Here is a 15,309-nt window from a genome sequence, read left to right as displayed (position 1 = left end):
TAGCACCGCTAACGATCACCCAGTTTTGGTTGGAGGGTAACTGCATATGACCGATCGCCAGAATCAGCAGAACCCTGGAATTAGCCTTTTCTTTAAAGTGACCTCATTGAGAGGCATCACAGACTTCCTAAGTTTAAAGCTGCATCTAGGGCAAAGGAAAAGCACCAAGTAATATAGCAAGGAAACCGTGCTCAAAGATTAGAAAACCAGAGCTGCTGAATGAGGCCAAGCAAGCCACAAGCTGGAGAGAAAACATCCCCCCAAGTTCCTGGGGGACTTCTTTCCTGCACGCTCAACATTTACCCCAGCAGCTCTGTGTTTTCCTGGTGTGCACATGCACAAACCCTGTGGATCTCTGCACAGGACTTATCTTTTTTCTACCTTGGAGACTTGGCTTTCTGCCTGTCACAGACCAGGCCTCACAAAGCTCTCCCACCTGTGCTTTAGCTGGCCCCCCAACACCCCACACCTGCCTGCAACTTCATCAGGTGTTACTTATAAAAGAAGGGAAGGAGGTTATAAATCCCGTTTTCTTAGTCAGGGCTGCACCTATTTCAAGTAGCAGCAGCAGCTATAATCTGTGCCAGCCAGAGGATTTCACTTCGCTTATGTTCAGCTTCACTTGTGGTAAGTGCTGATGCTTGGCTGGGTGATGGGACTTGCTTGTCCTTTTTGTCTCGAGCACAACAGAAGCTGAGTGAGCTCTTGCTGTGGTAGAAGCAGGAGACTGCTGTCCCAAATCTTGGTTAGTAGAGAAAGGCAGATACCTCTCAGAGTGTTTGAGCATACCCTCAACTCTCTGCTGTTTCCCCATGTCATGCACCATGCTCGCTGTGGTGAAGAGAAGACAGCAGGAGCGTGGCTTGAGCACGTCTCCTGCTCAGGAGATATTGCAGTCCTGTGCTCTTAGTATGGGTGCCACCAGCCTCCACACTTTTTCCTTGTGTGTTTTTTTTTTCTCACTTTAACCTCCTCTTTTGGAAGAAGGGATGATGTAAGTAGTTACAGTATAGAATTGTGAAGTTCTTTGGATGATAAGTGCTGTGGTGGACTTACAGTGGGAAGCAGTTTAGAGCCATAGCTGTCTGTGGTGGACTGGGGACTCAGGGTTGTCCCATTCATCCTGGGTCCTGTTCCATGCTTGTTCATCGTTTGGATGGCTTGTGTTATCATTTCCAAGGCTTATTAACAAGGCAGAACAGTAGGGGGTAGAAGGCTGTTTAAACAGGAGGACTGCTCTTCTTTTCTCAAATTACTTGTGGTTTAAATTAGCAAGTTTTCCTCACCATAGAAAGTCCATCGGAAGCCTTATTTATTTGTTATTTAGAGATAAAAGAAAAATCAGTTTATATGTCTGTGTATTACAGTGTGTAGGTATAAGCTAGAAAGCAATGTGTAATGATTCTAGATACATTTTTTGTGTGTGTGTGTGACTTAGATGCCCAAATCTCTTAATGTTATTTTTTTCAGTGGTATTTCCCTTCTTGTGCAGAGCCCAAAGCTCTTTCTCTATCTTGTATGCTACTTTCACTAAAGTTAGAATTTACTGAGGCCTTCACTCTTAAGGCTCAATTTCAGTCTTTTGCTGAAGATCAGGATCAGGCATGAATGTTTTCTAGGTATTTCAATGGCTGAATTTACTCTTTCTTCCGGAAAGCATAGGGAAAACATGGGCTGTTAATGCAATATATCTCTAAGTAATTGTAGGAGCAAGGTTTTATGCCTTGCCAGCTACCTATACAACACCCCACTTCCAAATGATCTGGTTATGGCATATGGTGATTTCTGCAAAGGAAGCAATTTGGCAGGAGCCAGCCCTGCAGGAAGGAGGGAACCGAATTGGAGTATTGCTATTGTCTTCTGTTATGTTTTGACCACAGGTTGTCAGTAAATAGCCTTTGGAGTTTAATTACATGATCAAGATTGCTGAGGAGCATGGAAGACAAAAGAATGAATAGGTAATGGAAAGCAATTTTTCCCCTCCTTTACTCTGGGGCAGCCATAATTAAAGTTAAAGTGCTGCTGGAAACTGAGTTTGGGGAGTGAATTGTAATTGCAAACACTGTTTGCTCAGTCACTCTTGGCAACAGTGTCATGTTAACTCAGTCTTTGTGTCTCCTGTGAATCCTCCAGATTGTCGAAAACATCTTTTCTTATCCAATTTGTTATCACTGACATCAGAAAGTCATTAAAGAATATCAGCAGAGTAGATTGGGATCTGGATTAAGAAATCAATTATTGCCAGGAAGTACCTTTATAGACACTAATTAGGCCTTGACTGACATTTACGGTATTCCTTTAATGGTACATATGGTCAGTTTTTAAAGGTACAGGGCAGCTATCAGTGTTTTAAGTAACACCCATCCTTTTTTTCCCAGCTGTCCACATGCCAGCTCATGCTAGATCAGATGCATGCTGCAAAATCTATGAAAGAGTGGATTTTCATACAAGTAAAAATAAAGTCATTGACCTGTTCATTTAGCCAGAAATTAAATGTTACCCCTGGCACCAGATAGCTGGTGTTGGTCACATTTAGCAGGATGGTTCCTGCCTTTCATGTCTGTTCTGCAGATTGCCAGTGGCAGATAGATTAGGCCTTCGCAAGAAGGGCCTAATAGATATACAACAGGCATATATAGGTTTAGACATCTGTGCAAGCAAGAAAGGCCATGGATAAGTAATCTTACCCTGTGAAAGATTGGAAGCACTATATAGATCTATAATAAAAACAGCACAGACAAGTATAATTTAATAGGGAAAACACAGAGATGGGGCAGTCAGGGGACCATGTCAAAGGAAATGTGGGAGCATGCCTTGTTTCTGCTTTCACTGTGGCTGTTTGCAAAACTGTCAGCATGATTCTCCATACGGATGAACATTAAATTGCTTTGCTTTCCCTAGCCTCAACTGGAAGAGTTATCCATCTCTACATTAAACTGAGTCCAATTCCTAATCTCTTCTCTTTCAAATCCTGCTGAGGTATATATCTCCAGGTATTTTAGTATTTTATGATCCCTTCATGTTCTTAAAATACACCCAGTGCTATTAGCTTATAACTGCTCATTCTGTAAGTAAAAACTGAAGACAACTTCCCTCTCCTCCCCACTTAAAAAACAAACAAAAAAAAGCAATAAATATACCAAAATTTTGAAATAATCATGCATGGTAAGAACCTGAACCATTCAGTACAGGAATGAAGTAGTTGCAACTTATGTCAGGGTAGATGTAATCAGTACAATTTGCATAAGAGCTTGCAAATGTCATCATCAGTTTATTTATGTGGCAAGCATGTAATGACATAAATATTTAGGTGAGTTGTGTAAAGATGAAAATTTTAAAGGACAAGTTAAGTCTATATTCTACAATTCTTTGGGACTCAAGTCCTGAGCTTCTGTATTTGCTGTAGTTGCATTGGTGCTAGATGACTGTAAAATTGTATAAATCATAAGTCTCAGTTTAGATTTGATATCAAATTTGGTACCTGTAAAAAATCCTAAAAGATAATCTCATACATCTTACTTGAAACATTTTCTAACACTGGTGCTGCAAATCCTCATATATTCTTCTTATATCCTTCTACAAGTATTTTAGAAAATGAAGCTCCAATACTGTCATCTTCTGGGAGTAGTTCAGGAGACTGAAGTTTGGGTCTATCTCTGTTGATAATATATGGACACGAAATCTAGCTGTCTGAAGGTAGATAATATAACTGTTAAATTAAGAGAAAAGGACATCATTTCAGTACTGTGAAATGAATATCTGGCTTGTAAATGCTTTCATTTACGCAGTGGCTCCTGTTACCCTATGCGATGAGTACTGCTAAATGAACAATTGAAATACAACTGTGCTGCCTTCATGCAGTAGAAATAATAATAATAAAGGTACTAGCTTTTTTAAATACAAAAGCAGAATATTAATGGAGTGAATTAGACATGAAAGACTGAACTTAGTTGACTGTTGAAATGATAGATTATTTTTACAGCATAATTTTCTATATTCTACATTGCTACTCTATGTAGAGTAGAATGTCACTTTTATAAAGTGAAGAAGAAATAGTTCCTGTGGGATTTTTTCTTCAGAATCTTGAATGCTCACTGGTATTTTGCACTGATCTAACTGGTTTAGATTTATAATCTCTCCTGTGTTATCTGCATTACCCTAGTGTAGGCTGTTTTTCGTTGTTGTTTTTGTTTTTCCCCTTGCTCTATCCTGCTTAATCTGGAGTACTTGTCCACAGGCAAGTCAAAGGGTCAATCATACTGTCACTGCACTGATGTTTATTTCATCCTTCCATGGATTTTAGTCTAGAGAGGCTCTTCTGGTCTCTATCTCCGGTCAGTTATTAGCAGTTCTAGGTAAGTAAAATATGTTGCAATACCAGTAAATTTCCTTCCTTAATCTGAAATATAAATTATGGTAAAGTACTGAATCCAAAGCAATTATCCCCCTAATACATCTAATCTGAATACATCTTGGTGTGTGTTATAAAGTATTTCTCTGCAAAACCACAAGCAACAATGAAGGATGCAGGACCATTCCTCCTCAAGAAAACTAGCATCTTGTCCTCAGGATAAAATGTGAATTTGGTGCCTACCTTTAGCTGTATGATACTGAGGCTTGCAATGCACTGATAGAGTGGTAAAATACCTCAGAAATACTCTGCAAAATCCGTAGTTCAAATTCACATAGATATAAATTTATTTTTGCATGGACATAACAAAGTATTGTGCAGTCCGAAAGAAAGTAAGTCACAGTCTGTAGCTCCACCTCAGAACGGTAGCAAAAGCTGCAAGTGACTGTTGCAAGACAAGGAACTAATGCAGAGAAATTGAATTCTCAGAATCTAATGATCTCATTGAATATGAGCTCAAGAACAAGTCAAAGATCCTGAAAAAAGGGGGGTTGAATTTGGATAGTTTCTCTTCTGCACAGCACTCAAAATATTTTGTCTCATCTTGCAGTGTGCTTGCTCATTAGATGACATGTATTCTCTCGGCACCACTTGGACTATTTCAAGCAAACCAGCAGAAAACATAATTGGTACTGTGAGTAGCCTTGTCTCAAAGCATGAGAAATTTCTGTGGTAGGTGTGATGAGAGAGGAGCAAGGCATCAGAGGGGGATGTTGCAGCTATAATTACTGTTACAACTGTAGCTGTAGCAAGGGCTGTTACAGCTATAATTAAATTGTTGTGACCAAGCACAGGTCAAGAAGCTTGAGGATTCTGCTCAGGATGCGAAACTGTAAACTAGCCTGCTGATATGAATTTGGATTTTTTTCCATCTCACTGGAAGAAGTGAACATAGGGAGTGGCTGCAGCCTCCTGAACTTTGATAAGATCAAGTTCTCTGAAAAGCAGGAATGGTTCACATGTGTGCAATTTCTGGGCTCCCCTACAGCTTGTGCAGGTAAATATTTTCATGAGGAACTAAGAGATAGGAGCATGTGCAAAGAGGTGTAGCACTTCCACTACCTCCATAAGTAGTTGAAAACAGCAGGTAGAGAAGCTTCTGGCACATAGTTTCTGTAGTTTACAGTGGAAACCGTTATTTATTTTGTGATTTTATTAGACTGTGCCATTAGTCTGTGTTTAGGCTGGAGAGCTGAATGATAATTGGTCCTTCAAAAAAAAAAAAAGCATGTATCTTGAGAGTATTGGGGGAGGGGGAGAAATGGGGTGTGTAAAAAGGTGTCTCTAACCCAGTGTGGGCTGAGGCAGTAAACCACAATTTCTGGAAGCACAGGAGTGTTCCTGGATGTACTGTGTGCCTCTAAAGAATACATTAGAGCTGCACTCTACAAAAAGGAGCACCTGAGATAGTGGCCCTGTTAATTACACTGCTGGTTTCTGTTGCTTTAAATTCCACTGGTGTATGAGGAAGCATTGACAGATGGTCAAGCACAAAAGCTGTGATAAGTCAGCAATGCTTGGGGTTCTTGCAAGTGTGATGATGACCTCAAGATAATTCGATTTCTATAAAAGAGAGGCTTGTTCTGCAATTGTCATCACTGTAGTCTCACATCAGAAAAGGCTTGCTTTTTGTATTTATATATCTTCACTTCCTCTTGTTTTTTTGCCAGCCACATTTGCCATACTTCTAAACACTACAAATGACAAAACCTAACATTAATTCCCTGTGTATCTGACAATCAGAGTAGGAAGATCTGTGAACAAGTTCTGGTTAAGATTACTCTGCTGAACTGGGGGGATGTGATTCAAGTTTTTCATCTGAAAAACCATTGCCTATTATAGAATTTTTTAAATGAATGGTGATGTGCAGGTGGAAAACAGAAATAACATTTAAGAGGAAAGCAATATTTTGATTGTAGTTGGACACTTCATATTTGAACAGGAATGTATTTTGTGTGTTCAGCATGCATTGAAAAGAAAACCACTGTCCCTTTCCAGAGGAAACTCATAGTATATCTCAACCAGTGTAGAATGCATTTAAGAACACTCTAATTCATGCTCTTGAAGTTTCATTTTGTCTGAAGATAGATAGTTAAAAATTAGTACCACAAACTACTGTTAATTTGTATTTTTATCAGCTCTGTGTGGAAACAATAAAGCTTTGTACAAATATACAAATCAAATAACTAGTTTGAGTAACTGAATAATGGTGTGCAATTAACAACCATTTCAAAATCTGCTCTGTCTTTTGATTGTCATACATATAGCAGTTAGGATGAACACAGATATTTGCTGGTGAGATATTTGCTAAGTGTAAGGAGTCATCTATGGTTTGATTGAAGTGTATTAGGACCAGCAGCTGGCTTGAGGTCATCCAGTTCCTCATCATGTACTGTATTGTAGGTGGAGTTCCTTTTCTTTCCTCTAGTCTCACTAGACCAGCCCCTGAAGTCTTGCCTTGCTAGGGCCCATGTTAATTTCATGCTGTTGTTGGCTTACACCACTTTCTAACTTGATACCTGTAATTGCTTGATGGCTGTATGAAGGCCATAAATCTTTGCCTGAAACCAAACAGCTATCTTAGAACTCCTTTTAGGTCTTAAGCTTCTTCTGTCATCATAATTTAAGGGTGCTGGACGGTGTTCAGAACATGACATACACATATCAATACTTGACTAGATCACGTTGCAAAATAAAATGTGTTCCAAAGCAATGACTTGCAGTTGCTACCATATATTCATAAATTACCTTTGATGATTACTGAAGTCTGATTTCCCCGTGTTGTAGTTAGTGTGGGCATTGATTTATTTTTTCACAGAGAGAGATCAGCACCCTTGTTAGTCTTCTCCAGCAATGGTTTTCATTGTATTGCCCTCATTGGAGCAGTGGAGATCTGGGATCTCTTAAGCTCTGACCAAAGCTTTCAATTCCATTTGCTCACACCATCCTGTCAGGATTGTTGTGTTGTATGTTGTGCTCATTAGGGAAAAATCTAATGCCTTTCATGGTAAAGCATGTGGGCTTTAGCTGCTCTCGCTGGCCTTAGGGTTATGCTGTCATTCGTACGGAAGTTGGAAACAGTATTTAGTAGCAAGAGCTTCCAAAAATCATTAAAATTTAATTTGCTTGTGGTGAGGGAGGCGTAAAGCACAGGAGATTATGTTCAGTTTATGAGCCTTGACCTTTCATGCTTATCCATTTCTCTAGTTTAATTTTGGTTCATGAAGTACACATTTCATATGGCTCTGGTTATTATTACATACTTCTTATTTTATTAATATTACTTGAATGTATATGGGAGGCTATCATTTCCTTTATTGCTGTGGGAGACAGCATCCTGTATCAGTCAGGAAGTACGTGGGGGTAACAGCTAAGTGTTCTCTGTACTGAGCCTATGGTCAGCATCAGAAAAGGGAACTAAACAGACTTTCTGTACCTTTGGATGTGTTCCTCCTGTCAGTGCTGATGACGTGAAGCTTTCTAATAGCAAAAGCATGCCTGATTCCTCCCCAAACCCTGCTGACTTTCCAGCTACCTGAGTGGATGTTCAGCTGCTGTTTGCAGCTGAATCATGTTTCCCTTTTCCCAACACTTTCATAGCTGCTGGGTAATGATCATCATGGGTTACTTTTTATTATCCCAGCTTCACAGTAATATTATTATTCACAGTTGCCCCCCACATGAGTGTTTTGTTTCCAACCACTCTTTCCCTCTGGACTTTGAACACTTCTTAATCTAAGATGGGGGCAGGGGGAAGACAACGAAGTATAGAACCCATGGACTATGCCAAAAAAAAAAAATAAAATTCTGGCTAATAGCCAGATCCCTAAAATGGTTAGAAATGTGCCCTTATGTGTTCACACACCTAGTTTCTGTCAAAATCTTCCTGACCTGCCCCAAACAGCTACAGCCAAGTGAACAAGCTACCTGATTAAGAGTTTTTCCTCATTCAGTCTTTGCATCTGTACCCATAGTGAAATCTCCAAAGAAGGACCAGAAAGGTTAAGACCAATCATTTGATCTAAAACGCAGCTGGTAAAATGTTTAACAAACCCATCCTAGTGTTAAATAATACAAAGAGTGACACAATTGCTTTCTTCTACAGATAGCTCTTTGTGCATAGTATGTGTGTATATGTGTGAGGGAATGTTTCCTTTAACTAGGAAGGTAAAGGGGGAAGGCTGTCAGAAGTAGCAGCACTTTCATTAACATCTGTTCTTTGGACAACGGTCTCCTATCCACCCTTATAGATCTCCCCAGTAAATTAACAAAGGGGAAAAATAGGTGAAAGGAACTCAGTAAGTAAGGCTGAAATCAACAGTCACAGTGCCTTGTGGAGCTGGAGGCAGGAGATTAAGGCGTCCTTTCATAGATATTTGATTTACACCAGGCATTCTTTATTTTAAGTAACTTCTCTCTGTATCTTGACAGGTGGGTTGGCTGCACAGCAGTTATCAGCATAAAACCCTTCTTTGCTGGAACTGCACTTCAGTGTGAGTTGGCAAACTACATCTTTGCATATAGATCTGTGCCTGTTTTTGACTGCCTTCATTTGCAACAGAACACATAATGCTCTTTACATGAGTGGCACGTATGGAGGAGCAGCAAGATATTTGGAGTTCCAACAGAACAATGTATGTAATACCTCCTGTGTCAAGATCACTCACAAAACATACCTTTTCAGGAACTGCAGTTATCAGGTTAAAGAAAGGTTTTGTAAAAAACTATCTTCAGTGAATTTCCATATGCTTGAGCTAGTCAACTACGGCAAGAATATACAGCTTAGTTTATCATGAAGGATCTAAATAAAAAATAAGTACAATAAATTAATAGTCAGGGCCCTGAAAGCTCTTCAGCCTCTTGGACCCATATCTTTCATTTTTTAAATTTCTTTATTCTTAATGTTTCAGGAGTCCATCTCCAATCAAGATGGGGTAATGCTGCTTGAATTGGGACCTGACTGTAGAAAATCAGGCTGTCCGATAATTTCAATGGGTACAAGGAGCTTTTCAAGAGATTATAGAAAGGTTTGTAAACAGTTAAAAGCACTTGCTTCTTTAACTTAGTGGTAATAAAACACAATTTATTAATCTGTTTTTAATCTTCTGAACATTTTATTGACATCCAGCTGCTGTGCTGAAGCTGTGAAGGTGAAGCTTAAAGCAACAGTGGATTATTACCAGTAGGACAGCAGTTACTTTGGGAAGACTCCATGGGTCTGTAAACTAACACATGATACCATACGTGTGTGAAATCTAGGAATGATTCCTTGTGATCTTGTGATGTTTCAGCAGTTGTGCTTTTTTTTTTTTTTTTTTTTTTGCTGAGGCTCTTGGATTGGGAAGATGATCTATTCTTAAAGAAAAGCATTTACCTGTTTAAAGCATTTGGTATGATTGGATTTGATTTGAGCTAAGGGAATCTATCAGGGCCACAGGACCAAAAAGGGAGTTCTCTGTACTTGTTTGCTGCAGTACTGAGAATACGCCTCTTCCCTCCACATTGAGTTCATCTATGGTGTTGATGTTCTCTGTAGGCATAAGCAAGCGACAATCTGTACCTTCTTAATCCCTAAGCATCTATGGCAACTAATCACAGTTGGTGATGTGGAAATTTCTTTGCCTAAGTAAGCAGTGAAAAGGAATGTCTAGGAAATGTGCAGAATTCCCATTGCTAAAACACTTAAGATCAGTTCAAACAAACTTCTGTGAGGAATGTCACAGCTCAGTCTTGTTTTACACATTTCTATGACTTTTTGGAAGTAATCCATATTACCAATGCAAGTGAACAAGCAGTGTCAAAACTCATGGCTGCTGTGATTCTCAGGGTGTAAACGATGCAGATGCTTTTTATTTTAAATTGTTCTTCCTACTAACTATGAACTAAAGTAGCACTGATTCAGAATTGCAATGCTTCTAAATGAGTAAACAAAATAGAGCTAACTGAAAATTTTCTTAATATAACCTGAATTCTTACCATTGATTTTAAAGTGCCTTCAGAGTTTTTCTCTCATTCTTCACTGCTAGTGCACTCTGCAGTCTTGGAGGCTGGGTCAATGAAGGGGCACACTGTATATCTTCAGAACAGATCAATTGCAATCCCCCAAAGACTATGCTGCATTACCATTACAGAAGATCACTAATCAGCAACAACTTGCTATATGGCATTGGACACATGTAACTTATCTCCCTGCATTATCCTCTTTTTAAAAAAAAATCACAAATCTCCAAACAGCTATATGGAGGATTGAATGAGATTATGCTCTTACCCTGCTAAGCCTGGGGTAAACAGTGACGCAGACACAGGAGAAGACTGGAATTCTTCTGTCTCTCAGAAACAAGCAGTATTTTTTTCCCCTTTTTTTTTATGCTTGCTTCTCAATTGGAATGAAACAAATGACACTGATTTGGGATGTTTTAGGAAATATTTCAATTTTAAATAAAGCTTGTTTTATATGAAGTTCGAATAAACTTAAAATGCATGCGGTATCTCAAAACATCACCCTCCCTTAGATCCTCTGCAGAGGTGCTAAGGCAGCATAAGGGAAAGCAAGTAATAAAGAAGATGAAGTCAAATGTTGCTTTGGCTCTGGTGGTGTCCTGATATCCAACCCTCTATGCCATGACCCTGGCTGGGGATGCCTGCATGGCTTTGAGTGTGTGAGTGACCTGTGCATGTGAGGATGCTCTTGTAGTGCATGAATTAACTTGATATTAACAGTGACAGCTATGTTCTGCAATTTGTAACAGCTCAGTGATAAGGTCAAAGTAATGTTGGTTGTGACTACTGCTCTCCACCACCACATTTACTTAATCCTGTCTTCAGGAGCACAATCTAAACAAGGCTTCAGGACATTAAATATAGACACTTAAGGGACAATACTTTCAGGTATAGCTAGATGTGAAGAAGTATTGTGATTTTTATCTGGATTTCTCCAAGCTTCTGTGTGCTGCTGAAGCAAGGAGTTTTGAGTTCTCTTCCCTTCTATGAAATAAGCAAGTTTTTTTTTTTCTATTTATGTTAACTGTCTCTTAATCACTATTCCCTCCTGTTTTGTTCTACTTCGTGTGGTGTTTACATAAGCTTTTGAAAAATTTACTTGCTTTCTCTGTTATAGTAGGCATTAGACTTGAGTTGTGTTTGAATGTAGTAACTAAACGTCAGCAGCTAAGAGCTTCTCACAGTAAGCTTCATACTCTTGGAAAGTAATAGGTTACAAAATGTTGCCAAAATAGAAGCCAGAGTTTAAATAGCTGATATTCGGTATGGAAATATATTTAAGTGATGAAGTTTACTTGCTTTCAATCTTTTTTCATACTAACATTAGAAAGATAATGTTTCAGATGGCTAGGTACCTTACCTATTTTGTACTGATTTAATTGCTTTAGTTATTAGATGCCCTGTTTGCAGTGGTGCTTTGCTACTAAATAAATATATTTACTCTTGTCAATTTATTTTTTTAAACAAGAGTACAGAAAAGGGAGAGGGGTACAAAATCCATTGCCTTCTCAACATCACTTAAAATACAAAACATCACTTGACTTAAAATACAAACTTGATTAGTCAGAGGATTTGTTGCAGTTAAAGGGATAACTGCACTTCCAGCTCACCCTGGTACCCTCCAGAATAAATAACCACAGGCATCCATCACCTCCCAGCTGAATCACACTCTGTTCCCACCAGTCTCCTGTGATTCATCACAGCTGCTTCAGCAGCACTAAGTCAACTTTGTTGTCTCTAGCTTATTCCCCCTGGAAACAATATTCGTAATAACTAAATACTAAATCACCTTCTTAAAGAAAGACTTTTATTTAGAACCAAACCATAAAGAAGCAAATGCACTTCAAAACAGGGAATGGACTTTTTCTCTTCTTGTATGCCTGCTTTTCTTCATAGTTTACCACTTGGTGATTTCCTATCATTTCTTTTCCATGTGGTTTACAGTGTTGGTCATACTGTCTGTGTGAGCTGCTGCTGGTGTCTTACCAGGTACCTGGAGACCCCTTGAGGTTTAAAACAGGTCCTATTCTGTTCACTTATCTTCCCTACTTCCTTTGACAAGACTTTTAAGTAACATAAGGGATCTCTTTCATCCCTTAGTTGCTGCTACTATGGTAAAATGAGGAAACGGAAAACAGGTTGAAGGAATGACAGCTGGCTGGAAACAACACTGGAAGCAAGATATATTATGTTAACAGTTCTTCCTTTTGTCTTTGAAGTGTGTACCAAGATGCTCTGATCTGAGGAGCCATTGCATGTATTGCTGCTTGTACTTTCAGTGACCCCATTAGGATTAAACAGTATGAACATAGTGTGTGCTTCACAAAACTAGCCACAGCATCAGTAAATAGGCCAAACATAGTACTCATAAAATGACTGTGTAGCAGTACCAGAGTGAACCCGGGGCTAACTTCACTGCTTTCTAGACTGGTTTTGTTGATCAAAAGAACAAATATTTTCAGGTACAGTTTTGATTGGAAAACTTGTGCTCATATCTATGCTTGCTTCAGTTGCCAGTTATACAGTGGTTAATTGCAATGTTAAATTGTCAGAAATTTATCAGAATTGTTTGTCACTATTACAATACTTGCAGGTATTAAGCAACAGTTACTAGTACGCAAAATCCAGAAGTAGTAATTTGTCATCTTACAGAAAATGTATCATAACTTCAATACCATATGTGAAAACTATACTATAATTTCCTCCATTTTCCCAGGTGTATGAGTGATTATAAGACCACTTGTTTCAAAAGTTAAGGAATTTTCTAATAAAAAATAAACTTTATGCATTTATTCATAGGTCAAATATGGTGCAGAAAGTGTGAGATGTTTAACCTCTATAGCAACAAGAGAAGTAAAGAAAAAGTTTCTAGCAGAAGATACTTGTTTTTTTGTTTGTTTTGTTATTGTGTGTGTGGTTTACTTTTTTATTTCTACCTGTTATTTTTCTCATTTATTTCAGTGAGGGAGGTACACTTCAAAGTCAACAGTTTGCTTCTGCAGGTTGAAAATTGAGGCTGGTTCACTTCCTAAATCCATTGCCTTTGAGAAAAAATGTGGAATGCTCTAGCCTGACTCAGAGGGAAGGTTTTGTTAATATTTCTTGAGGTTCAGTTGACCTCGTTCCTGGCTTGCAGTGTGTAAGTTAAGGAATGCACTCATCTCTGTTGGAGGATCAAGAAATGTTCTCTAAAGGAAAGAGCTCTTCACCTGATACAATCAGTGATTCTCTGACACCAGCTAAAAGCAGCATGCATGTGTTCATCTGGGTCTTGTGCACACAATGCAGATCTGTGTCTCTATTAACTTTGCATGTATTACTTACACCATTCAGTAGATATGAGCTGAAAAAATATAAAATACATTTTTCATCTTGTACAGAATCTGTTAACTATAGGGCCAATCTTTTTTCCTAGGGTTCAAACCTCACAGTGAATACACTAAATACACACATGGTCACATAAATTTTCACATAGCTGACAAACTACTGAAAGCTACTCTATGCAGCAGAAATGCTACCATGTCATTAAGCTGATACTATGAACTGGGTAGAAAGGTTATAACACTTCCAAGCTGTTTGTAACATCTCTTCTAATTCTTCAGTCTTCATTTTCTCTCCCTCAATATAGTCATTGCAATACTTCAATTTTTCTTGCATTTTTCCTCATCAAGATGCTTGCAACACTTGATTTAATAGTAGACCAAAGTATAGGACATTTTCAGAAACATACTGACCATGAGAAGCATTACATCTAGAATCCCTTTTTAATCCTTTTTAATTTTAGGCTCTGAGGTAATTTTGACTGTAAATCTCTTGGTTTTTCATCCTGCCCTAGTAGACAGTGTTCATTGCATGTAGCCAAGTAGACTGTTCTGTGATTCCAGATGGAGATACAGAGCTGGACTCTGTGTCCTGTTTCTGCGTTCTGTTTGACACAATTGTTTTTGAGACATTAGTTATGAATTTTTATTATAGGGATGATAAGAATTTTAATTCATTGTATTTCATAGCCTAACAAAATGTGAGTGGGGCAGCCAAAAGTATATTACCATCCAGTAGTTCACTCTTACAAATACAATGTGTTGCACAATGCCATATAGCAAAGACAGCTTTTCATCAGCTGGTGTACAGTTGTTTTGATGCCTGTTAAAATGTGAGCCTCTACTATACCTGAATTAATCAAAACAGGACTTGTGTGCAGCACTTGGACCAGTGGAAGACCCAAAGCAGATGTTACAGAGTTTCAAAACTGTTTTTATCTGAACACTGTTTCCTGTCTCTAGTTCTCATTTTCATATTTGGCAGAAGGTACTATGACCTTTACTCCTCTTCTTTAAAGGGATAACTTTTATAGCAGTGCAGGTGATCTGGCCTCAGATGTTTAAACTTCTGAATTCCACTTGCACTGTATGTGCCCATAATGGTGCATGTTGATTTAGTGTTGTGAGTTGTAATCCCACTCTCCCCACCCTCCCATCCCATATGAGCTCAGAGAACACTTGCACTACTTAATTAAATACTTTATTACACACAGCTGGCTGTAACCAGGGTTGTTAGAGATCTACACCCTCCCCCTGCCCACCCTGATCTTATTACTAGTAAATGTTCAGAAGCTTCCATTGCAAATGTCTAGAAAAATTAGTGTTATCTTTAAGCATTCTGGATTAAAGGTGTGTACTTCACACCAATGTCTTTTCATTCAGGCATATTTAACCTTTGGGATATGTGGACTTGTTCTAGTAGTAAAAAATTGAGCAAAATACAATCACTTTTCTAGCCTCACTATGTACAGGTTCTTGTTTCTGCTAGAGAAGTTTTAGGGGTCTGCAGAAATGAACAAATCAAACTCCACTGAATTGAAGACACTCCTCATGTGAAGAGTATGAGAGATTACTTTT

The 15,309-nt window shown here is 38.6% G+C and overlaps 1 protein-coding gene across 23 annotated transcripts in view; it reads left to right on the top strand.

Moving 5' to 3' along the window:
* The first annotated feature begins 500 nt into the window (after nucleotides 1–500).
* Nucleotides 501–15,309, top strand: part of LOC311432768 (uncharacterized protein) — a 28,990-nt gene continuing 14,181 nt past the window's right edge. The window contains exons 1-9 of one of the 23 annotated variants that reach the window (XR_014690313.1): nucleotides 528–627; nucleotides 1,881–1,958; nucleotides 4,238–4,355; nucleotides 4,962–5,045; nucleotides 8,843–8,904; nucleotides 8,973–9,045; nucleotides 9,322–9,438; nucleotides 9,540–9,627; nucleotides 10,438–10,990. Coding sequence is in view for 13 of the 23 variants with exons in the window: in XM_084511248.1 (XP_084367374.1) it covers nucleotides 4,983–5,045; nucleotides 8,843–8,904; nucleotides 8,973–9,045; nucleotides 9,322–9,438; nucleotides 12,512–12,529 (333 nt within the window). In the remaining 10 variants the exon portion in view is untranslated. Of the gene's footprint in view, nucleotides 628–1,880; nucleotides 1,959–2,901; nucleotides 2,980–3,583; nucleotides 3,697–4,237; nucleotides 4,356–4,961; nucleotides 5,046–5,294; nucleotides 5,409–8,842; nucleotides 9,046–9,321; nucleotides 9,439–9,539; nucleotides 10,991–12,511; nucleotides 13,206–13,372; nucleotides 14,432–15,309 lie in introns of those variants that run through there. The other 22 variants (XM_084511245.1, XR_014690308.1, XR_014690309.1 and 19 more) reach the window with 22 other exon arrangements.

The sequence above is a fragment of the Aythya ferina genome (assembly GCF_964211825.1).
Source record: "Aythya ferina genome assembly, chromosome: 1".
NCBI lineage: Eukaryota > Metazoa > Chordata > Aves > Anseriformes > Anatidae > Aythya > Aythya ferina.
The sequence above is the reverse complement of the archived record's forward strand: the minus strand, read 5'-3'. Positions and strand labels throughout refer to the sequence as shown.